At 50.9% G+C, this 26,071-nt stretch overlaps 1 protein-coding gene across 1 annotated transcript; it reads right to left on the bottom strand.

Annotated features, from left to right (window-relative positions):
- Positions 1-5,223: 5,223 nt before the first annotated feature.
- On the bottom strand, positions 5,224-14,194 carry RACGAP1 (Rac GTPase activating protein 1). Its single transcript, XM_034071636.1, has 17 exons — positions 14,147-14,194; positions 12,846-12,940; positions 11,821-12,023; positions 11,359-11,495; positions 11,064-11,133; positions 10,790-10,843; positions 9,988-10,065; positions 9,736-9,853; positions 9,461-9,591; positions 8,661-8,825; positions 8,227-8,322; positions 7,791-7,989; positions 7,334-7,439; positions 7,032-7,164; positions 6,216-6,351; positions 5,854-5,962; positions 5,224-5,558 (listed from the first exon to the last, which is right to left on the bottom strand). The coding sequence occupies exons 2-17, from the start codon at positions 12,934-12,936 to the stop codon at positions 5,483-5,485; spliced, it is 1,902 nt and encodes a 633-aa protein (XP_033927527.1). The 5' UTR covers positions 12,937-12,940; positions 14,147-14,194; the 3' UTR covers positions 5,224-5,482.
- Between the last annotated feature and the right edge of the window lie 11,877 nt (positions 14,195-26,071).

Raw genomic sequence — 26,071 nt, 5'->3', positions numbered from 1 at the left:
TTCAGGTTGGAGATAAGGCAGAAGCTCTTCCCTGTGAGGGTGCTGAGGCGCTGGCACAGGGTGCCCAGAGAAGCTGTGGCTGCCCCATCCCTGGCAGTGCTCAAGGCCAGGTTGGACACAGGGGCTTGGAGCAGCTGCTCCAGTGGAAGGGGTCCCTGCCCAGGGCAGGGGTTGGAGCTGGAGGAGCTTTAAGGTCCTTTCCAACCCAACCCATTCCATGATTCTATGACCCAACACCTCTGTGCAAGTATGGATACACTGGGAACACTCTCCTTCTGCCACCTTCTTTCCCTGGAGGAGCTGTGCACATCCACAAGCAGAACCACAGGTAGCACAGCCTGGAACAGTAGAACCAATATGATCTGAAAAGGTGCCAGGGAAACAGAAACCACCTTTTAGTTACCTGTCTTTTGACTCAGAGGCCTTGTCTGGACTTCAGTGCCAGCAAAGAGCTTGGATGCATTTAACAAGACAAATCTTGAGCCAAGACTCAGACTTTGCCAGGGAAATCCTGCTGGTTTTAGTAGCTATTTTTAGTTCTGGCCTTTGCTGCCCAGCTGAAGCTCCTTGGAATGTCCTAGCCCAGTTTCAGGCTTTCTCCGTATTGCAGAGCCCTTCAGGGCTTCAGAGCCCCTCCATCCTGTGCAAGGAGAATCAGGTTAAGAGCCTGGACTTCTTCCTTTTCCTGCTTGATAAAGGACTCAGAGCCTGCTGGCCTGGCTGCATTTCCTCCTCAGTTCATTTGGTCTCATTTGTTGCTGCAAACCCCATCTCTGCTCCTAGATTACCCCGAGTACAACAGCTATTACACAGGAAGATGAAAACCAGGGCTCGTAGGCTCACCCAGTAACAGCAGCCAACAGCTGGGGGGAATGGAACCGACCTGAGAAGTGGAAAAGCAGCTTTGTTTCCAAGGCACATTTGGGGTTAGAGCACCAGGCTGGTGCAAGCCCTCTCATTCCTCAATAGGGAGCAGAGGAACTTGCTGACAGATGGGTGCTTTTCCCAACTCGGAAACATCCGGGCCAATAAACCAGGATTTCCTTTCAATCAGCTCAGAGAATTCAATCAATCAGTGCTATTTGCTGTAACAGAACTGGTTTGGGGCCAAGCAGTGGGTTTGAGCTCTTTCCAAAGCATTTTACTTCTTTGCCTCTTATTGCAGCTCTTTTGCTTCTCCTTCCCCCCATTTCTCTCTCCCAACACCAAGCCTTGCCTGCACTTCCCCTTTGGCTGTGGCATCAGGAGTGTTCTCATTCGCTGTTATTTTTGATTTCCATCCAGGCTTTGTATGATATTAATAGCGATTCCATAAAACCAGAATCTTCCTCAAACCAGTCCTAATATTAGCAGGAGAAAGAGCCAAAAAGCATTGCAGAGGCCTGAGGGATTTGTGCTCTGGATTCCTCCTCCCTTCTGCCAGCACTGCCCATAGCCCAGCTCAGCCCCTACCTCAAGGAGTGAAAGCATCTGTCTGTCTGTCTGTCTGCTATCCAACACACACAGCCCCATCCTGACCACACCAGGCAATGGAGAAGCAGCTCGGGCAAGCCAAAGCCTGCAGAATGAAGATGCTTACATGAGGATTCAAGAACTCATTCATGGTTTAATTCATGCCTCAGTCTGATCAAGTTACTCTCGCAAGACCCCACTTGCAGCACTGTGTGCAATTCTGATGTTCTCAACGTAAGGACATGGAGCTGTTGGATGAGACCACAAGGATGAGCAGGGCCTGGAGCAGCTCCCATATGGAGACAGTCTAAAAACATTGGGGCTGGAGGAGAGAAGCTGTTTGGAGACCTCAGAGCAGCTTTCAGTGTCTGAAGGGGGCTACAAGGATGGAGAGGGACCTGCAGCAGGGACTGGAGCGATGGGACAAGGGGTGATGGGTTCAGACTGAAACAGGGGGAGTTCAGGTCAGAGATAAGGCAGAAGCTGTTCCCTGTGAGGGTGCTGAGGCGCTGGCACAGGGTGCCCAGAGAAGCTGTGGCTGCCCCATCCCTGGCAGTGCTCAAGGCCAGGCTGGACAGAGCCTTGGGCAACATGGTTCAGTACAAGACATCCCTACCCATGGAGAGGGAGGTTGGAATTAGATTATCTGAAGGTCCTTTCCACCCTTAAGTATTATGTGATTCTATAATCTTTACTGCTCAACCTCTTCCAGCAGAGCTAACATCCAAATTATCCTATTTCTATTAAAGGTTGTCAGTAATGAAAACCAACAAACACACCAGACAAAAGTACCTATCCCAGTCCTTTAATGGCAAACTCACCCTCCTTCCTTTGCTGCAGTGACTCATCCATATCCTCAGGGGGGGAAAGTGATGTTGATGGGTTTCATTTCTTCTTTGCTAGGAAGAATATGGTTATAGGCCTGATGGTTTCTTCATTTACTGTCTACTTGGGGCTAGTTGATTGGTTTTTGATGGATTTTCTACTGGTCTCTATACTTGAATCTTCCTTCATAAAGCTGCAATTCCATGTTACAGAAGATACACTGTGTGTGCTCTGTGCATCCAGGGTTTTACCTGGGTTGGTTTATGTTACCTCTAAGCCTGGTTCCTGTCACTTACCAAACCATGCTCATCAATGATCAGCAATGGTTCACTGACAAGCTGCTCACACTCCAACACTGACCTTCCCTCAGCACAACCTGCTCCAGCAAGCATATGGGCTTGATCCCAGGCCCAGCCATTGTACCTGTTACACAAACCCCTGCCAATTCAATACCTCAAACTCGAGTGGGGAAGGAGAACCTTGTTGCTAGGGAGTTACAGCCAAACAACCTACTGCAAAGTGCCAGGCAGGCTGGGACAGCTCCAGACAAAACCAGCCCAACAAGCCCAGTACCAAGGTCATTGGCAGAGCCTTTCAACAACGATGGCAATGCCATGTTTACACTTGGTCACCCAGAATCTTCTAACACCTTAACCCTGTTACTTAAAAGCTTTAATGCTAACAAAGCCAGTTGCAATGGGAAGAAGGGCTCCAGGGGTGAGTTCAGATCCTGCTGCTCTGAATGGGTCTTCATCCTCCTTTATCCAGATCCTAGGCCCATTTTGGGGAGGGAGTAGCTTCTAGACAGGGAAATCAGGATACTTCATTTTCTGGTTGAAGTTTTTCCTTTCAGTTTTGTTTCTTCCAAGTCAAAAGGCTTCATCAGACTCTGCCCAGAAATAAATGCTCTCTTTTAAGGGTAAGTTACACACAGTGTTACCCTGTGCATTTGCTGCAGCGTGGAAGAGATCCAGCCCAAGCCATCACTCCCTAAGGGTGCTGCTCCATCCACAGCAAGCATGAGGCAAGTGCACAGCTTCCATTCTTGGAGCAGCTCCAGAGAGAATGGCTTTGGGTTGACTACGCTCTGCATCCCTGTTCAGAACAACAGGATGGTTAAGGTTGGAAGGGACCTCTGGAGGTTACACCTTGACCAAGCCTCTGTTGGTCAGGGCCACCTAAGAGGAGGTTGCCCACAGCCACATGTAAACAGCTTTTGAATACCTCCAAGGATGGAGACTCCATCATCTCCTGGACAAGCTGTGCTAGTACTCTATCATTCTCACAACTAAAAGACGTGGCTCTGTGTTGGACTTTCCCTGCTGAACCACCTCTTGATGCATCACTCACATGAAGGCACAGCCCCTATTTCTTTCTCATGGGGAACAGAGAAGTTTTCATGGTGTGGTTTTAGCTGGCTCTGCTCTTCCTGTTTCTTGAAGTCCATCTTGAAAGCCTTTGCATTGGGTAAGAGCAGCAGCCCTGGCTTCAGGCACTGGTAAGTCCCCTTTGGAGAGCAAGAAGCCAGGAAGCCTCCCAGATGGCTCCCTGAAAATGGGTTGATTGGAACAAAGCTTTACAGGATTTTGGGTAGCTTGAGTAGGGAGAGCCCCATCCTCCACCTCTCCCTCATTTCTGCTTCAGTTACAGCTAGGAGCTCCTTTGTGGGTACCACAGGACACCACATGCTGCCTGTTCCTAACTCTTCCTTTCTGCAGCAAGGAAGACCTGAAGGAAAAGGTGGATGCCCTCCAATGCCATTTCACCTGGCTTTTGAGTATAGCAGGCCACATTGTTATTAGCCATGTCCCACAGAAGCTGGCTGTTGAAATCAAGTGCACACCCCACCAAAACCAGGCAGCACTCTTGGGGCTGCAGGCATACCTATACCAGTTGGAAGGTCAGAACAGAGCTCTGCAAAGCACAGCACTTTGCAGGTAGACCTGCATCACCCTCTTGGAGTTGCTGTAGATCAGAACCAGGTACCACTTAATGGAAGGCACTTCTCACTCTCCCCTATCAGAAATCTCATTTGCAACAAATAAGTTGGCTTCATCCATAAGGTCATTAACAGATGGGGGTGGGCTTGGGGAGGTGAAGCACCTGCATAGAGGGCAAACAGATAGTCCCTGGCCTGTCCTACTTCTTTAAATACAAATGTAGCAAGGGCTAGCTGCTGTTTAAGGAACATATAGTTGTGATTATATTGGCATGAATCCTTTGAAACGTGTGTGTGCTTGCCTCTGCCTGAACATAAAAACAGGAGCTTTGCTTTCTTGCACTGGTAAAACTCTATAGCCCAAGTAACAAGCATTAACCACAGTATAGAACCACAGGTCACACAGATCATTATTTACTTAACTGCACAAATCATGACAGTTTTCCAGAGCTCAATAAAAACAGTCTCTTTATAAGGTTCTGTATGTGTTCCATAAATCTTTCCACACAGCACTGAGCCAGGCCACATATCCCAGTTTGGGAAAGTAGGGACTCTCAAAAGCAAGGATGCTCTTAACCTCCCCTCAATCCCCTCACCAGCATGAGCAGCACTAGTCATTCATTTAAGCTACCCTGGAATCTTTGGGGTTGGCATCTACAGACAGTTTTTACCTTATAAATGCAGTACCAGGAAACATTTCTTTACTAAAGTCACAACCCCTCTGGCCGTTAAACAGAGCATCCTTTGCTCATCAGACAAAGGCAACAGTGCCATCCTCAGGATTAAAGGCTGCATGACCACAGCCCAAGCCACGAATTAGACCTGTGTGCTGCTGGAAAGACTGGATTCCAACAAATCAGCATCACTGCTGTGTGAAGAGCAGCTTTAAAAACCAAAATTGAGCTTTAAAAACCAAACAGCAAAACCCAACAAGCTCACAATCCTGATATGACTGTTCCACTCCATAGGGGTAACGAGACTGGATGCTACTGAAAAGTGTCAGTGAGTTCCTCTAGCATTTTTTTATTAATACTTTGAACAAATCCTGATATTACTTTCTTCACCAATACTAAATTCAGCACAGCGTTAGATAATAAAAATACATTGCACAATAAAATCCCATTAAAAGTCTCAGTTAAGCTGGAAGCTAAATGGAAAGAGATCTTATTATGTAAGCTGCCAATGGCCATGGAGAGAACTTGTGTTTCTTGTACTCGTGCATACTGGTGTGCAAACACTAGGACAATACTACCTCCCAGATCCACTTCACTTCAGCATAGGAGAAGCAAAGAAGTTACCCTGATGCCCAAGCTGGGTTGTTGACTTGCCTTTGCTCCCAAATCTAGGTCAAGAGAAGTGGAAAAATATCAGGTTTGCATTTGGGATACAGAGGTCTAACACATTCCCTTCCCAGGGGTCTTTCACCCAACTTGTACCCATCTCCCCTACAAAGCATTGCTCTCCCTCCCATAAGAGGCCACCAGTTAAACCATCATGCAGCTTGCACTGCTACTACAGCACTCATGAAGGGAAAGTTGACTTAGTAAATCCAGGCTGCTCCCAGAACAGGTTCCAAAGAGTCTATTTTTAGTACTTGCAATAAACCCAACATCTCCTAACAGCCCACTGGCACTTACTTAGGGGTGGTCTTGCTGAAGGTAGAGCGGACCCTCTGGGACAGGGAGCTGGATGATGGAGTTTTGGAGAGCTGGTGCTCTGGAGTAGTGAGGGGCCCAAGTATGCTCACTGCCAAAAAAGAGGTAGTGAAGTGAGCAACATGGGGACAGCTGAAGTGTTCATTGCCATGCAAGGAACATCAGACATTCCCTAGCATCTGCCAAAAACACTAGACACTGCTAGTGTTTTCCTGGCACGTTTTTCTTCCCTCTTCCTCCATGAAGCATGCAGGAATGCTTCAGAGTCTCAAGCAGCTCTGACTGAGGGGCATTATTTTTACAACAGCAGTTGCACAGCCAGTAAAGCAGAACTTGGGGGTTACCTTTAACATCTGGTGTCTGTGGTGTGGAGTAGGCATTGACATTCTCAATTATATGTGCTGGGTCAATGTTTTCTTGCTCCACCATCATCATCTGGCTCCAGTAATCCATAGGCAGCAGCAGAAGTCGCTCCACTACCTACAGAGAGACCCGTGAGTAGAATCATGGAATCACAGAAGCAACCAGGTTGGAAAAGTCCTTCAAGATCAAGTCCAACCATTTCCAGCACTGCCAAGTCAACCACTAACCCATGGCACTGAGGGCCTCAGCTACACAGTGTGTGAACACTTGCAGGGATGGTGCCTGCAGCCCTGCCCTGGGCAGCCTGTTCCAATGCCTGAGCACCCGTTGGGAAGCAAATTGTTCCTCAGCTCCATCTAAACCTCCCCTGGTGCAGCTTGAGGCTGTTTCCTCTTGTCCCATCCCTTGTTCCTTGGGAGCAGAGACTGGCCCCCCCACCTCACTACATCCTCCTGTCAGGCACTTGTAGAGCACAGTAAGGTCCACCTGAGCTTTCTCTTCTCCAGACTAAATTTCCCCCCCACCCAGCTATTCCTCATCACATCTGTGCTCCAGGCCCTTCCTCAGCTCCACTGCTCTTCTCTGGATCCCATCAAGCACCTCCACGTCTCTCTTGTAGCAAGAGATCCAGAACTGGTGCAGCCTCACCAGTGCCAAGTACAAGGGGATGATGTCACGGACAATTACACAGCTTTGACACACTGACACTAGACCAGCATCACCTCAGCTCCCTCCAGCAATTCATCTGAATCTAAAGGGGATGCATTCACCTCAAACAGGTCCTTCTGCTCACTCACCTTAGGCTGTCGCTTAGTGTCCTGCAGGAGCATCATAGGGTCAGGATCAGGTACAGCATGGGCAACTATTGTGGGGCCAAAGACTTTGGCCAAATTGGCGATGTCCATTTTAGTCTCAGGGCTCTGAGCCACCCTATATTAAAAACAATAAGAAGATGTAGCTTCTCCCCTTCACTTGTAATACAGCTCCCCCATCCCACACCCACTGCAGCCTCTGAATAAGCATTGTTTTCCAGCATAAAGACTTTATGCTCACAATGGCAACATCCCCCTTTCAGAACTACCCGTCCATGTGGACATACCTCTGCAGGTGGATCATGAGGAAAGCCAGGGTGTCCCTATTGGCTTGAGGAAGCTCACCAACTGCTTGGTACATAGCAGCAATGCTGTTGTCCTCATCTGAGATTTCTAGGGGGAAAAAACCCAAAGTGTTTAGACCTCAGAAGGTGGTCCCAGAGGCACAGCTACAATATTCCCCTCACAGCAATAGCTAGCCTGAGAAACAAGGAAATCAGAAGCTCTACATTTACTGCCACTGCAGTAATTTGGTATCCTGCCCAAGTAGTACCACTTGTTCCCTTCCTCTTCCAGAGAAGTACAGCAGAAAAGATACCTTCCAAGCACATGGCATGTCATCAACACAGCTGCAAGCATGAGGGCTCCAGAGAGCCCTGGGGTCTCCCAGTGGGCACAACAGCTAAACCTATGACCCTCAAGCCTAGGGAAAGATTTGGAGATGTCATTTAGCAGCTTCCTTACCTGCAGCTTCCATAAAAGTCTTGTTTAACCGGAATGTCAGAAGGGGTTCCTTCAGGCTGCGCAGAAAGTCCTTGAGAAGGCCACAGATAGCATGGATGTCATCCACTTTGCTGAGCAAAGGAACATTTTTTGCTCTAAGAAACTTCTCTTTCAGTTCCCTCACTGTCTTGTCACAGCCAGATACCCGGTACAGGCCTGTCTGTAAGAGAAAGCATTGCTTAGAGGCAGAGTATCAAGTGCACATATAAAACTGACATCCTTCTGCTCCCACTTGCTCTCCACACCTGAGCATTCTGCACAGCCACTGTTGCTCACCCACAGTCACCCACTGACCAGCACTATGCCCACCATGAGTAAGAGATGCTTGGGTTCATTCGTCTCCCTAACACCACAACCCATTTCATTAGCACTTTTTCACACCTCATTTTCTTTTTACCTCTTGCAGTCCTCGCTGCTCGATCTCATTAACACAGTGCACTATGATGGAAGGGATCATTGGAGGAGTAGAAGGGACAAAGTCCATCAAGGTCCCCTGAAAGGCAAAAAGAAAAATAAAGGAATACTCAAGTCTTCAGACATGGAAAATACTTTCTAGGGATTCATAGCAGGATCTAAAGTACATCCATCAGCACAACGCTGCAGGATTGCCTAGCCAGAGCTGCCATATTCCCAACTCCACACCCTCCTAACACAGCATCCCTACCAGTTGGAAGCACTACCCTGCTTCCAACACAAATGATCTTGCTAATGTAGACCATGCACCTCTAAGCAACAGGAGCTCTTCTGTAGGAAGCAGATTTGTTAGATCCTGAGCACATTCCTCTAACCAAATATAAGCCCGTTTGTGTTGGCAGCTCACCCAGCACTCACCTCTCCGATTCTAACAGGAGTGCCTGTCAAGGTGGGGATGCAGGGAAGAGGACAGCGGTCCCGACACTCTGGGTGAGCGACCACACGGCAGTCCCTGCACTTCAGAGAGATCTTTCCAAATTTCACTCTCTTTCCACAGGGAACACATGATTCTGGCTTGATAACCTAATGATTCAGAACATACAGATGGGAAGAGATTAGTGCAATGTAGTCACTCAGCAGGACTTTCCCATGTGAAGACAGGCTAAGGAAGTTCAGGCTGTTCAGCCTGGAGAAGCTGTGTGGAGACCCCAGAGCAGCTTCCAGCATCTGAATGGGGCTGCAGGGATGCTGAAAAGGGACTCTGACAGGGAATGTAGCGATAGGACAAGGGGTGATGAGCTCAAACTGAAACAGGGGAACTTCAGCTTGGAGACAAGGAAGAAGCTCTTCCCAGTGAGAGCACTGAGGCGCTGGCACAGGGTGCCCATGAAAGCTGTGGCTGCCCTATCCATGGCAGTGTTCAGAGCCAGGTTGGATGGGGCTTGGAGCAACCTGCTCTAGTGGAAGGTTTCCTGCCCATGGCAGGGGATTGGAACTGGATGAGCTTTAAGCTCCCTTCCAACACAAACCATTCTATAATTCTATGTTTCTCTGACTTAGACTGCATAACCATATAGGATAACATATTCCCAAATCCAACGCAGGTAACTGATACAGTCAATATTGACTTGGGTAGCCTCTAAACAAGGACTTGAGATCACACCCATTTCACAGTGGAAGAAGGTACTTTTCCAAGTTCTTCCTGCCTGTGGACCTACCGTCTTCGAAACAAAGTCATGCAGCCTCACTCCTCCATTGTGCTGCGGGGTGCCAGAGCCATCAGTCTCTGGTTTGGATTCCAGCTGCTTACTGCCTATGCTTGACTCACTGCTCCAAGGCTGCAGAGGACCTGAAAGACAAGAGTGTTGACACCCTATCCCCCTTTGCTTTAAAAGCAAATGGGCATCATAAGCCAGAAGCAGCTACCTAGGTTCTAGGAGGCCTATTAAGCAGCTGCTTCAGGACTTTGGACAAATGGAGACATGATACCTACCACTCTTTCTCTGAGTTCTGACATTATAAGGCACAGTCTGGATAGTAGAAATAGCTTCAATTGGGCCACCATCACTGGGGACCATGAGAGTTGTCTTTGCTACTATGGATTCATTTCCCTGTAATGAAAAATACGTCGTTAGTGGTACAATACTGACAGGACATGGGATGTTCTAGTTTGTTGGCCCTAGAAACAGGTATTGTAGCATATATTTAGTGGAAGTGCACACAAACCCAACAGGGAGCCGCATACCTGGTCCACTGTGGAGCCAATTGATCTGGTTTTCTTCTGAGGACATGGTGGGCCTTCAGTGAACTGCCTGGAAGACCGCTGAAAGGATACAGTATGCTTTTGACTATGAAGTTCTGTTCTTAACACAGTGTTATATTAGCCCAGTTTAACTAGAAAGACTAACCAACCATCTGCACATGCCACAGAAGTGTTAGGTTCTGCCACAGTACCTGCTCTTCATGGCAACTTCAAGGTTGCCATGAAGTATGAAAAGGCCTCAATATATTATCTTTCTAGCAATTCTCCTATCCAGCTTTGTATTCCAATTCAGAAAAAGGAGGAGAAGAAAACCAAACCCCAAACCATACACACAAAAAAAGGGCAACTAAGCGAGTCCCAGACTGTTCCCAACCCTGCTAGTGATGATTTCAGGCTGCCTTTTCCCACCTGCGCATACTGCATACTAACAGCAGACCAGAACAAGCACAAGCTCCTTTACAAAATAGAAAACTATTAACTTACTACGTGGTTTCCCCCAATCTGGAAGCTGTTAATAGTCTTCCAGTGCTTTCTTACAAACCCTAGGCCATAACAGAACAGATATGCAGAACTCCAGTTGTTTCCAGTAGACAAACATCACAATTAACTTTCAACCTAAATCCACAGCACAGTTCTGAATTATAGTAGCAGCACATCCATCTGAAGTTTGACTGTGATTAGCAGCTCAGACATCATTATAGGTGGCTGTGAGATGACAGATGGTGCCATTGTGCCAGCTAAGGCTAACAATGGAATCTATCTGAAGGGGAAGAATTGAACATACCCGCTTCTCTCTCCTTTTCAGTCTGACAGCTTTCACCACAGAGGAATCCCAGTCCTGGGGGAAATACACAGCACTGGTTAGCTCAGTGTAAATACACTACAGCCTCTGGCCAGGACTTCATTATGTTTTGGCCAATAGCACATCAGAGCAATGCAAACCAGCTCTACCAGTTTAACACCACAGTAATTTAAACACAAGGGGTCTCCAGAGATTAACCCACCCCCCCCCCAGGGTTTACAGTGGAGGAAGACTTTAGAGCTTGGAGTTACATTACCAGTGACTCATCAGTCTTGTCAAAGCTGATATCTGACAGAAACGAGCCAGATTCATCTATTGTAGACAGCCTAAAAATAATAATAATAATACAAAGAAAATTAGTACAAACTTGTATGAGTTTGGCTTTCAGTCAGCCCTGGTTCCAGAACAATGCTACTGACTCAGAGGAGCTGTATGTCAAACTGGAATAGAAGTAAAACCCTACTGATAGGGTGCAGTATGCCACAGAGGTACACTGCTGCCTGGATATTCAGCATTCGATACTTGCTCAGACAAAATGCTCTTCTGCCTACCTTTTGTTGCCTGAACCCCCAGTAGAAACCTGCTGCTTGTTAAGGAAGGCGAGGGCAGACTTCTGCTCTTCACTGAGCTGAATACTGCCAGAGGCATCACACATGAGCAGCTCTCGAATCAGTTGTATTTGCCGCTCCTGTAAAGGTAGATCATATCAGAAGCTGCCACGGGATGAACTGTGTTTAATTACTGGAAGAACCCATCTGAAGTGTTTGAGATGCCACATGTATGCCCTCAGAGCTTGTGTCAATAGACTGCTACTGGCTGCAAAGCCCCTGCTCCAACAGGTAACAGCAGCAGGTCACCTTTTCGCAGACCAAAACAGAAGACAACCTTTTTCTCAGGGAGGAATAAAACCAGTAATGCTGAGTGCCAGCCCTTGTTTTTCATAGATCAATGTGGTTCTATCACCTTGTCTCCAACACTCTAGAAAGCTAACTGGTAACAAAGGGATTACTCACCAGCTTTTCACAGTCCGTTTCAGCTTTTTGCCTCCGTTTGATCTCCACATCCACTTGGTTACGAGCATGTTTCAGCTTCACATCCAAAGCACTACGTTCAGCTTCAGTTTTCATGAGGAGGTCTTTGTACCTGACGAGCTCATGCTCTGTTTCCTGCCATTTTCTCCTATACTCTTCAAAGTTCTTTGCTAACTGAATGAACTCTGGAGAGAAAACACAGGTATTTTCAGCTACGCAGGCAAGCAGGAGATGCAGCAGCAGCCCTATTCACTGACAGCAGATATCTAGTAACACAACCTGCTCCCAGCTGAAGAGAGGAGCAGCCAGCCTTGTGGCAAACCGACCTACACCAGAGATGTTCATGAGATTCTGCAGTTTTTCAAACTAAACTCCTTCATGTTAGCATCAACCAGAAAAGCCAGGACATGAGACCTTGGGTGGTTGAAGCCAGCTGGCTTGAATGCCAGCCTAAGAAAGCTGGGGCTGTTCAGCCTGGAGGAGCTGCATGGAGACCTCAGAGCAGCTTCCAGTGTCTGAAGGGGGCTATAGGGATGCTGGAGAGGGACCTGCATCAGGGACTGGAGCAATGGGACAAGGGATTACGGGTTTAAATTGAAACAGGGGAAGTTCAGGTTAGATATAAGGAAGTCCTTCCCTGTGAGGGTGCTGAGGCTCTGGCACTGGGTGCCCATGGAAGCTGTGGCTGCCCCATCCCTGGCAGTGCTCAAGGCCAGGTTGGACACAGGGGCTTGGAGCAGCTGCTCCAGTGGAAGGTGTCCCTGCCCAGGGCCGGGGTTGGAGCTGAACAATCTGAAGGTCCCTTCCCACCCAAACCAGTCTATGATCCTACAACGTGGCCCTGCCACAAGCTCAGCGTGCAACTTCCTGTTCCTTAACAATGCAAATGTCCTCAAATCTCACTGCCTGTAGCAGTCTCATTACCCATAACATCACCCATCAACTGATTCTTCAGCAGCAGCAAATGATGCCTGTTTGCACGACTCCCTTTCAGCAGCAGGACTTACTGTATTCATTTCCCTCACTCAAAACTTCAGCCTGGCGCTCAAACTGGTTGCACAGAGTCCGCAAGTTCAGCACCACAGTCTCCATCTCCATCTTCCTGCAAGAAACCAGAGCTTAACAAACAGCCCAGCCCTTTCTTCCCACCTCCAAGCAGCAAATATGGCACCAGCCCAAAGAAAAGAGAAGCAGCTTTAGAATTAGTTCGTTTTTCAGGCACGTTTTAGAAGCTGAGTTATTTGATGGAGGCAGATGCAGCCAAAGTCTCCTGTTGGGATTGAAGACCCTCACCCCTCTCTACTTTATGGATGGCAGAGCCACAGAGGCAGTAGATCTCCTCACCTTATTGCTTCAAACACTCTCCAGAACACTACAGAGGTTCAGAAGCCAAGGCAAGCTGAGGGATCCCAAATCACTCTCCTTCTGGAAGGCTGCAGAACGCAGCTCATGCCCTGCCTGCAAATAACTTTGTACTATATAGGCCACTAAAAATGTGCAAGTTTTCAGAGTAAGATAAAAATAGGAGCAGCATTCTCAGGGATTTTGATACAGTTTTAAATATAGCAGCATTTGAAATTACAGCTCCTACCACAAATAGCTGCTCACATTCAGACAGTCAGCACATTTCCCTCAACCATTAGCAACAATAGCATAAACAGAAGCAATGAAGAGGAAAGTCTCCAACTCAGCAACACCGAAATTACTTTGCTAATGCAATAACTCGCTGGGGCACCCAGGGCAGCCTGGACTAATCCGTTACCCCCAGCAGCAGACACAGGTACCAGGAGGGAGCCCACTTCAGCTACAGGAGCCGCAATGGGAAGCTCCCCATACCCAACCGGCAGGCACAGACACGGAGGTGCCTCGGGGGTGTCCAGGTGACAATGGCTGGATAAGCTCCGTGCTGCAGGGCCCTGCTCTGCTCCTCGCAGCCGGCTCCCGTCCCTGCCAATGGCACTTCTAGCTCGGTGCCTTCATTACCACCACCACCATCACCACCACCACCACCACCACCATCACCACCACCATCACCACCACCATCACCACCACCATCACCACCACCATCACCGCAGTCCCTAGAGCCCAGCTCAACGGCAGAGGCCGGGGGAGGCGCAGGAACACGGTATAACCCCAGCGACCGCACGCAGAGCCGGCAGCTGAGGCAGCGGCCCCCGGGCCCGGCCCGCCCGGGAGGCTCCGGTGAGGACCCGAGGCCTGGGTGAGGACCGGGGACCGGGTCCCGAGGCCTAGGGACGGGTGGGACCAACCCGGTGCCGGAGTCCCCCCGCCGCTCTCCCGCACTCACCTGGGCCGCGGGCCCGGCGCAAGCTCCAGCTCCAACGGCCGTGCCCAACCGCCCCGCACTTGGGTTTGAATCCCCGCAGCCAGCCAATCCCAGCGCGCTCCCCACCCACGCGAGCCTCTCATTGGTTGTGCTCATTGGAAGGCTGAAGCCAAGCCGGCGCCATGTCTACTGAGGGCGGGGCCTGTCTGCTCCACACCCGGCGCGAAGGCGGGCGGGCGGCGCGGGAGGAGGAGAGGGTGAAGCCGCCCAGCGCCATCTTTAGTGTTGGCAGCTGCCTCCACCCCACGTTGCTTAGCAACAGAGCCGCCAGGGCCTAAGCCCCCTCGGAACCAAGGGCTGCGGCTTCTCTGCAGGCCCAAGCGCCGCCATTGGCACCAGAGAGGCTGTTTTGGGGAGAAAAAGCTGTTCTGAGGTAGGATCCAGGTGTGACTTTGAGGCACATGGGCATGGATGGACCTCACACAGTGGCTCTGCAGAGCACCGGGGCTGATGCAGCCCGTGGCTGGTTCAGAGCACCAGTACTTCACCGGGAGGCTGTTTCTTAGGTGTTATCCTTGAGATGTATGATGCCTCAACGCGTTTTTGCCTTTAAAACATCGATTTGAGTAAAAACTGTTGATCCCTCCCTGTGTGCCAAAGGCAAAACCCCATTCCGAGCCAGCCGCAGACATTCAACGCGCAAAGCCATAAACAGCAATACTTAGAGGCGAAATCACAGAATCATAAACTACAAATGCGACCGAATCTTGTAACTCTGAACCAAAACAGTGAGGAATTGGATATTAGCCGTTAGAAAGCGGAACTAAACACTTCCACTTGCAGAGTGGGAAAGGGAGCTTGGAAAGCAGATTGCTCTGCAGCACCCAGCTGCTTTGTCAGAGCTGCTTTATGGAGGTTATAAAGCCTGCTTTAACTTAATTAATAATAATTAATTCATAATAGATCGGGAAAAGCCTCGAGGCCTTCCGAAGAGTAAACATCAACCAGGCTTCCTTGGGAAGATAATCAGGATTATCTATGTTTTATAGGGGAGCTGAGGCCCCGCAGAGCTCATCCTTGGGGTCAACGGCAGAGCAAGAGGAAGGACCCGACCTCGAGCCTCGACCACAAGAGCATCCAAAAGCCCCATTTGCCCCAAGTGGAGGCTGACAGCGACACTTGGCTCTGCTGAGAGCCTCTTGTGCGTGCGCATCCCACAGCAACCCCCCTTGCACCCCAGTTCTGAGGGGTTCAACTGTTCCAGCGCCAGCCCTGGGGGCTTCCTGCAGCTCCTGCCTGGGGTTAAATCCTCCCAGCTAAGATGTCTCTGTTGGCAGATGTGTTTATAGGCAGGATTGGTTTGGTGCCATTTGAAGGGTTCAGGAGGTTTTTGCTCGTGAGCAAATTCTCGTCTCTTACACGGTCACCTGCAATCCCATGCTGATGAAAAAGGCACATGATTGCAGATTATTGCCCCCATGGTGCCTGTACTGAGGTACAGCATTAGGTACCGGGTTCCTCTGCTAAGCAAATGGGATTTCTTCCATACGTATTCAATGATCATAGTACCAAATCCCCCTCTGAAACACGATGCTCCAAGGGCATCAGGACCGGAGGAGCCCAAAAAAGCATCTCAGAACCCCCCCTTTCCCTGCTGGTCTGATGTGGACACAGCAAACGGGCCATGTCCTACATCACACCCCACGTGCTTGGGCCCAGGCCCTAAACGCTTTGCAGCCTTCCCTGCCTGATGCATGAGGAGAGCAGGGAGGTCAAAAGCACCTTGCGTATCGTCACGGTTTAGCTTTATTTCAAGGGACAAGAGAAGGCAGAAGGATTGAGTAGCCTCTCCAGGAGCTGCTTTATTGCAAAGCAATTATATTCTCTTTTGTTTGTGGCAGGGAGAGGGGGGAGAAGCCTTGAAATGTCTCATCTGGGAAACCGTTAATAGGATTTATGCTAATTTGATGATTCCGGCGATTACTGGCGGAAGCACTTCACAGTTTTCAGGCAGCAGAAAGCCTCCTCCAGCCCCTCCTGCTCTCTCCCCCTCTTTGGGCTTTAGCCCATTCGCCTCCTCCAGCCACTGGAGATAAGAGCCCACGATGTGACTGGGATTGTTGCCTATGAGGATGCCAATGGTGGCCCAAGGCCTCATTGGTTGGGGCAGAATGCAAAGAAATCTGCCCCAGGGCTACATGGAGTAGCCCTGCAGTAGCCAAACCTTTCCCTCCCAGCCTCATCCACCAATGGAGCTTCCCAAACACTGATGTCTATGCCCAGCTCCTGCTGAATGAAGTCCAGAATGGCAAACCCCTTTGTGCAGCTTTGTGCTCAGGGGAAACCTTTACTCAGTTCCTTTTAATCTGAAAGCAGTTAGAGGATGATGGTCTTCCTGAACCAAAAAGCATTCCAAAAAGGCAGAAAAGAAAGGGGAAAAGGAAGCAGAACGAGAAACTTCAAGGCAGCAACCTTTCTCCAGGGGAAGAAAAGATGCTCTTGGGTGCATTTCTCTTGATGCCCATTCCTACTGCATGGGTTTCCCAAAGGACTGATTCCATAGCACGAGCAGAGAGGGCAGCATGGGTTTAGCTGGACATTTTGGGAATGAACTTCTGATTCCTGGCAGCTGGGCCAAGCCACAGGCCGGCAGATGGCATCACGCTCATGTGCTGGGTGGGAGCTGCAGGGCCTCAGTCCTGCTCATCCCTGAGGAATATTGCTCCGTGCATCACAGAATCATAGGATCAAGCAGGCTGGAAAAGACTTGAGATCATCACGTTGAGATCATCACCATTCCCCAGCACTGCCAAGGCCATCACTGGTACCCATGGCACTGAGGGTTACACGGTGTGTGAACACTTGCAGGGATGGTGATGCCAGCCCTGCCCTGGGCAGCCTGTTCCAATGCCTGAGCACCCTGTGGGGCAGGAATTGTTCCTCAGCTCCATCTAAACCTGCCCTGGTGCAGCTTGTGGCCGGTTCCTCTTGTCCCATCCCTTGTTCCTTGGGAGCAGAGCCCCTCCTGGCTCCATCCTCCTGTCAGAGCAGAGATCTGCAAGGAAGGGGCCAAAGGAGCCGTGTTTGCACCATCCCTCTGCATGATGAACCAGGTTCAGCTGTGGGCTCCTGCCTGTGCCGGGGTGAAGATGGGATCAGCCCAACCTGTCTGCAGTGACATGCAGTCCATCGTCTCTGCTCCTCGCAGCGAAACGGTGCATTAATGTCAGCAGAGGAGCCACGGCCTTCTCCTGAACTCATTAAAAAACAATGGGAGTCTCTATTGCCTTCATCTGGCTTTTAATGAATGACCTCTTGTCGCCGGGAGCTGCGTGCAGTGACAAAGGACCTTTGTGGGCCGATATTTATGATTTCATTTAAGCTAGGGAGTAAGCTAAGGGAGAGGGCTGGGAAATAGGAGCTGAGATGATGTTTCCTGCTTTAAACTCAAGGGATCTTTATCTAGGTTTTTTTACATTAATACACTTGTCATCTCTTAAATATTGGAGCTGTGAACGCTCCCACGCTGCAAGGACACACAGGTCATGGCAGGGCATGAGTCCAGCTCTCCCAAAGCCCCACACATCCCTCTGGGCTCTAACACTGCGGAGGGGGCAAGGTTTTGCTTCCCTTAGTGCCCCCCCCAATGCACACACACCAAGCACACCGAGCCCTGCTGCGAGAGCCCATTGCTTGTGGGGGGCCTGGCTCAGCGCAAGCACCGCATCCGAGCATCCCTCCCCGCACCAGTAACTTGCCAACACTGATAAATGTTTGCCTTTTCCTTCGGCAGGCCTCGGCGGCGGATTAAGCAGCTGGGAGTCTGGAGGGAGAGCGTGGCCCCTCTCCTTTGCCATGCAAAGAGAGAAAATTAATCTTCCAGCTTCCTCTGATATTTGGGCTGAATTACAAGCTGGGAGCGGAGATAAAGCGCTGGCGAAAGGAAGGGACAGGTACAGCGAGAGCGGGGCTGCCTGGCACAGGCCTTTGTCCATGCAGATAACAGCTCTCCTCCCTGTGTCATGCATAATTCACCAGCATCTCCCTCCATCCTGGTCATCCTCGCTGCTTTCATCGCTCCTCTTCTACAGAACCTGGGAGCCTCCTTGTCCAAGTGAGCTCGAGCGTGGTGGGTGCGTGTGTAGGTGCAGAAGCACACTCGTGTGTGGGGAGCAAGCACGCATCCAGACACACAGGAGCAATGTGCAAATCTAATGGTTGGACTTGATGGTTTTCAAGGTCTTTTCCAGCCTTGATTCCATGATTCGATGAAATCTCAGCTGCAGCATAACTCTGTGCAGGTTTGCCTTGGGACATAGGTAAGAGGACGTTGTCCCCTGACTGCTCCAGGGTACAACACTGCCACCAGTGTCCTGGACACAGCCCAGTAACACCCGACAGCAATCCAGCTAAACCAAACCAGCACATCACCTTCTGCAAGGCCCAGGGTGTGATTTTGTATGCTGCTCACATTGCAGCTTCCCTAACCCCACTATCTCCCTAACTCCCTCTGATGTTATAGTTGGATAGAGGTTACATCCTTTGGGATACCAACCCCAGCACGACCAGACACCAAATGCATTTTATTTGGTCCATCATCCGGCAGCTTCTTGACAGAACTGTGCCACACAGAATAGAAAAGCCATAGAGGTTTTCCATAGCCACCAAGAGCTTCATTCCCAGCACAAAGCAGAACTAAACCTGGTCACTCCCAGCCAAAGAACGAACACAGACACCTGCTTAATTATTTGTGCTTTGTAAATGAAAGCAGAGCTGTGAGTTTAATAACCAGTGCTTGGGAGTAACTGGGGCGATTATTGTGTGGCCCAGGGGGAAAATTGCAGCTTGTTATCTCCAGGGAGTAGCATTAGGATCCAGCGGATAATCAGAACGTTATTTGTTGCACTTCAGATGACATTTCTTATGGCTTTAGAAGTGATAGGGATCAAACCGTGTTGTTAGAGCCATCCCCCAGACTGGGGAATCCAGAGCCCTGTAAGCTAAATAGCATCTGAAGCTGCCCAGGACAGCTGCTCTTCCAGCAGGACAGCACAAATAACAGACCTATGTGCCACGTTTGAACTCAGGCACTTCCAGATCTGAGCATCACTCATCTCCTTCTGAATTTGATCTTCTCATAAGAGAGATAACGCTCAGGATGCTGCAGGAGAGGATGCGAAGGGGGGATATCAGCTCTACCAGATGCTGCCAACCAGATCTATACTCAGAAATAAGGTTGCTTGAGACCTTCTGTGCCTCCCTCTGCACCCCAATCAATAGCCTCTTCCTATCCTCTTGCCTACAGCAGCCCTGATATGTGAGGCTCAGTCAGGAGCAGTGCTCACATCTGCTGCTTCACGCTCCTGGGGAGACCATCAGCACTGGGCATCCTTGTGCTTGCCATGATTGCTCCCCATCCCATGGCTGAGCAGCTCCCATCAGCGTTGTGCTCTCCATAGGACCATCGTGCACCATCAGGCAGCAGCTTCCAGCTCCTGGAGGGTTTCTGAGCTGGGGGAGCCACTTCCAGCAAGCCCAGATGTGGTGGGGAAGTGCTCTGCAGCACAACTGCCATTGATGCCTCCCAAACACCAGCCCTTCTCTTGGACCCCACACTGTGCTCATCCAGCCTGGCTGCAGGGCTGGAAAGAGGATTTGCAGCAAGGCTAAGCCCACTGATGCAGGTTTGCTGCACAGGATTGTCCCCATATCCCCAATTAGGTTCTGCTCGTGGGGACACAGCAGCACCTCAGCACCCACGTGATGCAAGGAAAAAGGATCCTGCCAGGCCCCAGGGAGCACTGAGCCAAGGCAGGCTCTGCTATCGATCCCGAATCAATGACAATTCAAGGCCTGGAAGTGACAGAGCCTTTTCTTAGTCCTTGATTCCCCGCCAAGGCTGGGCATGGCGAGGAGGGAGCTCGCTCAGAGGCAGTAATGGGAAGCAGGAGCAGAGATGGGAAGAGAGGCTCTTGCAGCAGGTGGGTTGTTAAACAAATTGGACATATAAGCAGACAAAAGGCCCAGAGGAAGGAGATCTGGAGGGACTGGACCTTTATCTCCAGCACGGTGGCTGCCAAAACTCTGTGCAATATTTATCAAGGGTGAACGGGCAGGAGAATTGGCAGTCAATGCATACAGTGAGGAATTAAAGCCACTGCCATCCTTATCTCCCAGGCAAAGGGAGGGCGGACGGGAGCTGCGAGCCAGCCCAGGGCAACCGAGTTGGCAACTGTGGATTTAAAAGGCCCAAACGTTGTTTGCTCAGCTGATGGGGAGTGGAGCAGGAGCACCACAGAGGGCGAACAGCACATCCGCATCCTCCACTGTCAGAGCTGCACACGCTGCCTCCAGGCAGGCATTTCAACGGGAGAAGCCCCTTGCATCACTGGTAAGCATCGCATGGCAAAGCATGGTAAAGGGGCCAGGGGTCTTTTGAGCCCAGATAAATTCACTTTCAAACCAGAGGGGTTTAGGAGCTGCTCCACTTCCTCTCCTCATTTTGCCCAGCAGTGAAACAAGGGCAAAGGATGCTCTGCCCTCCCATCAACCACAGTCACAGCCACAGCTGCCCAGTGGAGAGCAACCCCTGCCTGGCCCTTTGCAGCCACCCTGTGAATGTCCCTCGTGAGACACAGGCAGGAAAACCCCACGGGAAGGGATGGATGTGACCTTGCTCTCTGCAGAGCCCCCAGTGTGCTGAGGGTGTTTGCAGTGAGTGGTCCCCAGGGATGGCTGGATCCCATCCCCTCCGGAGCTGCCTCGTCTCCACAATCCCATGGGAATCCCCAGCTCTCCCATAACATGCTGGTAATTAACTCGCTTTATTGGCTTTGCTTCTGCTGAGATTGCACGTTCAAGATGGGCTCCATCTGCTCCTTCATGGGCTCGGCTGCCAAGGGAGGCTGGCATTTAGCATGAGAGAGCCGTGTCATTCTGTGAGAGGGGGCAATGACAAGGCCATGGCAGTAGCCCTCTGGCAATGGCTACAGGTCCAGGCTGCCCAACTCCACCAAGCCCTTTCACCACACCCCAAATCGTGCCCATCAGCCTCCTCCCACAGGCACCCAGTGGCCCCAGACCCAGTTCCACAGTAGCCACCGCAGCCACCAGCTTCACTAGGGTGTTTTAGGGGATTCACTTCTCTGTTTAATGTCTCTTCAAGGCAAACGACAGCACAAGAAGCCAAGTGGGACCTCACTTTTGGAGCTGCTGGGCTGCTGTTTGCCAGGCGGCTGCTGGGAAGGAGATGCACTGATCTATATGCCTGGAGCTTCCAGTGCTGTATCCCTTCCCCACACAACACAATTCCCCCTGGAGAAATGGGATACAAGCACTAAGGGGTAGCAGGAGCAGAGTAACTCCCAGCTACAGCCCTTCCCAGGTAGTTTCCCCCCTACCTCCCAGCCTATTCCAGCCTCTGTCACGGAGCTGGAGCAGCAAATCTCAGCTTAGCTGGGAGCAAAGCAGCACAGAGCACGTGGCGCTGGCCGGGTCCCTCAGCACCCATCTGCGCTGCCTTTGTCTGCTCAGCCTTTGAGTGGTGCTTTTCCTCCTCTTTGCTGCAAAGAAGCGCATCAGTTGCAGCGTTGCTTGAATTTGTTTGCCAGCTTTAGGAGATGCTGCTGCTCCCATCGGTGCTGTTTGGAGGAGGTTTGCAGGCCGGCACTGTTAACCCTTCAGCTCCTGCACCATCGCTCCAGGAGCATGTTTGCACACCCAAGACACATGAGCTGCCTGCTCCATCACGGCCCTGCAGCGCTTGGGGCCGCAGCAAGCGTGTGCTGCCGGCTCGAGCTGGCACTTACCAGATGGGGAGATCCATTTCCCCTTCCCGCTATCCTCAGCGTTTCCTTAATGAGATGAGGTTTGTTGTGACCACAACCAGTGTCAGAGGGAATAAAAGAAAATGGGATCTAACAGGCCCTATGGCAGTGACAAGGACACGGGGACAAGCAGCCACCAGCAAAGCCAGAGTAGTGGAGGGAGGGAAATGGTAGTGGATGAGCAGGAAGCACTGGGGGAAAGGCTGGATTTGCACCCAGTGAAGAGCTAGAGGATCCTGTTGCCCTGCATCCCATGTAGCACATCCCAGCATCTCACCTCCATGTGCACACACGCAAGGCTGGTACCCACTGGCGGCCTGGGGCTGCAGCGAGCTGTGGGTATCCCAAAGGAGAGGCTTCTTCTGGACACAGGGTAGAACAAGCAAGGGTGGCAGGAGCAAGCCAAGAGGGAGCTGGTGCCTGGGGAACGCGGTTCAGGACAGTTGTTGAGCAGCAGCCAGTGGCTTTGCGTTGCCTCCTGCTAATTGCTGGAGTCAATGAAGCCGCACGCTCAGCTCAGTGACTTTCTGCAGGGTTTCCATCCGCCTTCGGTTTGCAACGTGCCATTCACAACTCTGGAAAGCTGCAGCTGATCAATCACAAGGTTTCCGGGATGACAAAAGAGTGGAGAGAGCCCTGAAGGGACTGCGGAAAACACAACAGCCCCAAAGCAGGTGAGGGGCACCAGGCACTGAGGGTGATGAGGAGGAAGCCCCAGCTATTCAGAGCCAGGCGCAACACAGACACTGAGCTAGGGCTCCTCCTGAGGCTGCTGGCAAGGAGGTGTCGCTGCTTCCCGCAGGAGATGGGCTCCAGGGAGTTTGTGTCCCGGCCCTTGGGGATGATTCCTCCTCTGAAACCCCAGGAGAGCCTGAGCAGTGTTCTCCATCACTCTCAGCATCTCCAGGTCCTCTGCATCCGCGCGACAAGGTGCCTGGTTGTTAAGCAATTCAGGCTCCTTTTTATCCCGAGCATGGTTCCGAAGGTTTAAATAGAAAGGTATCAAAATAAAAGATAATTGTTGAGAGAGATGAATAGGGGGGAGGAAAAAAAAAATCCCCATCAGCATGGAGGAACTCTTGTCTCATTTCTCACCCACGCAGAGCACAGCGATATCAGTGCCTTCAACTCTGGTTCATAAAAGCTTTCATGGCTTTATTACCAGCTCCCTGAACAGCTTGTCCTTTTAATAAGCCAAGGCCTCTGGACAGCACATCCACCCATGGGAGAGCCCATCAGGACATAGTTAATCCAGGCATAAACAGCACAGAGCATCACTGCACTCACCTGATTAGGGAAGCCTTGTTTTAACCCAGGAAAGGGTGAAACCCACCCCAAAATGCAAGAGGATGAGAGGAGCCACCTCTCTGCCCCGGCACCCATGGACCGGGCTGATGGGTGTCCTCACCTTCCCCAGCCCTGCTCTCCACAGGGGCTGGCTTTGGCCACAGAGACCTTTCATTATCCAAACTGCTGCCCCTTGCAGAGTGAAAGGCCACTGAGGATGACTCAGTGTTTAATGGACTGGCTGCTCCATACGTCGGGAGAGCCAAGCGGGCACAGCACAAGACAGCAGCCATCAGCTGGAGACAGTCTGCACGGGGATGAGTGACCCAGCAGCTTGGAGCAGGGAGGAGGCAAGCTGCTCATTTCAAACAGGATAAACCCACTGGTTACGCTCTGGGTGCTGCAGCTCTAGATCCTTCACATCACTTGGGCAGTGGGGATGTGCTTGATTTCAAACTGCCATGGTATCACCACGCTGCCTGCGCTGGCTTCTTGCTTCTCAGGGTTCAGATGTGGTGGTTTCCTTTGGAAAGGTCTCAGAAATGGTCAGACATAGTGGAAAAGGACAGATCAAATAGATACCAAAAGATGCAATGCAAGGGTTATCTCTGCCTCTTGCTTGCCAGCCCGGGATGGCAACGGGCACCAGGCCAGCCAGAGCCAGCAATGGCAAGAAGCAGCTCTGCTAATGGCCTCATTTAGTCCCACCAAGATGCTGGGGCTTTGCTTTCCAGCCGATAATTACTGATGTGCTCATGAATTAGGAAGCCCTGGACCTCTACCAGGACTATGTGGAGCAATGGAGCTGCTGTTGGTTCAGAGCTAGAGCAAAGCAATGCCTTGAGCAGCAGCCCAAAGTGATGGAGACAACCAACTGGGTTGGGAGAAGCCTTCTTTGGCTGTCTTTAACAACAAGACCAGTTGGTCTCAGGGTACCCAGCCCCCTGAGCTGGAAGGCAGGAAGAGGAAGGCTGTGTATGATGTCTACCTGAACTTTAGTAAAGCCTTTGGCACTGTTCCCCACAGCATTCTTCTGGAGAAACTGGCTTGGATGGGTCTTCAATGGGTCAAAAAACTGGCTGGGTGGCCAAGGCCAAAGAGTGGTGCTGAATGGAGTTAAATGCAGTTGGTGGTGATGTTCCCCATGGCTCAGAACTGGGGCCAGTTCTGTTTAATGTCTTTATCTGGATCAAGGGCATCCTCACTAAGTTTGCAGATGACACCAGATGGGGCAGGAGCAGCGATCTGCTTGAGGGTAGGAGGCTCTACAGAGGGATCTGCATGGGCTGGATCGATGGATGGGGCCAATAGTGAGGTTCCCATGGCACTTGGGTCACATCAATCCCATGCCAACACTACAGGCTTGGGGAGGAGTGGCTGGAAAGCTGCTCATGGACAAGGACCTGGGGGTGCTGGTCAAGAGCCAGCTGAAGGTGATCCAGCTGCGTACCCAGGTGGCCAAGACCATCCTGGCTTGTATCAGAAGTGGTGTGGCCAGCAGGACAAGGGCAGCGAGGGGAAGGTTTAGACTGGAGATTAGGAACGAGCTCTTCACTGTCAAGCCCTGGAAGAGGCTGCCCAGGGCAGTGGTTGAGTCACCATCCCCGGAGGTGTCAAACACCCATGGAGATGTGGTGCTTTGTGACATGGTTCAGTGGTGGCCTTGGCAGTGCAGGGGGAACGGGTGGACTTAAAAGGTCTTTTCCAACCTAAATAATTCCATGATTCTAAGTCCCACACAGATGCAACAGCCCCTAATGCTGGAGCCACCCCACCAGCGAGGAAGGCACTGTCCTCACACAGGCCCCACAGTGTCTCATCTGAACACAGTTTACTGTTGCTCCTGATGGTTATTTTCCCAAGCTTGGAAGTGTTTGGCCCCAAAATGGGCTCCTGGAAGCAATTTCAGATGAGCAATCTGTAACACCGGAGCTGATGGAAGCAATTTGCAACCCATTAGCAGAGACTGGCTGGGAAGCTATTTTACATGTCACTCAGCCCAGCTTTGAGGGGGGCATGAATTTACCCCCTTCACCCCTAGAACAGAATGGGGCTGTGAGGCCAGACCCACCTTTATGCCATGCCATGTTGGTGGCCTTTCCATTTAATCTCTTACCTACAAAATGCAGCCCTGGAGATTGCAGGGCCGGGGCTCTCACTGCCCTGGAAGGGAAAGGGAAGCAGCAGTGCCCAGCACTTCCAGTGCCCACAGTCCCTAAATGGCCCTTTATGAATTAAGCTGCCTCTTTCACAGCAGTGGGGCAATGGGTGCAGGTAAAGAAGCAATTTGCAAGTCAAGGCTACCTGAGAGTGAGTCATAGCAGGACATAACCCAAAAAGAGCATGGAAAAGTGCCTGGTACCCATCCCTACAAACCCATGGGGCTGCTCTTCCAGGAAGCAGGATGGAAGTGTGTTTCTCTAGGAGGTGTGTATGGTGGAGGAGAGACAAACCCTGCTTGGAAAGGGAGGAAATAGCCCCAGGCTCGAGTTATCCCTTGGCCCAAGCTCCAGAGGTGCTCCCGAGACGTGCCAGTGCCTGCCTGTCTGCCGGAGCCTGTGCTGGGAGCCTCAGCGCTGCAGCACCTTCCCTTAATTACTTTCTTCCTACTAATTAGATCTGTGGCCAGGCCTGCAGGGAGCCCCAGCTACTGCATCCCCAATCCATGCTGGGGCTGAGCACCCATTTTGCACAGGAGGGATGCAGCCACCGCAGCTTCCTCCTCCTCCTCCTCCTCCTCTTCACACCCCGCTGCCCATCACTCAGATCCCAGCTACCTTTAAGCCTGGTGCCTTGCTGTTCTCCGTTATCACCTGGGTCTAATTGTGAGCTC

Source organism: Melopsittacus undulatus, chromosome 21 (assembly GCF_012275295.1).
Source record: "Melopsittacus undulatus isolate bMelUnd1 chromosome 21, bMelUnd1.mat.Z, whole genome shotgun sequence".
In the NCBI taxonomy this organism is placed as follows: domain Eukaryota; kingdom Metazoa; phylum Chordata; class Aves; order Psittaciformes; family Psittaculidae; genus Melopsittacus; species Melopsittacus undulatus.
This window is presented reverse-complemented; position numbering and strand designations above follow the sequence as displayed.

Coding starts and splice junctions, on each gene's coding strand:
- RACGAP1 (XM_034071636.1), bottom strand. CDS start 12,936: ATGGAGATGGAGACTGTGGTGCTGAACTTGCGGACTCTGTGCAACCAG. Junction 11,496..11,820: donor AAACGGACTGTGAAAAGCTG/GTGAGTAATCCC, acceptor CTACCTTTACAG/GAGCGGCAAATACAACTGAT. Junction 8,323..8,660: donor CTCCTGTTAGAATCGGAGAG/GTGAGTGCTGGG, acceptor TTTGCCTTTCAG/GGGACCTTGATGGACTTTGT.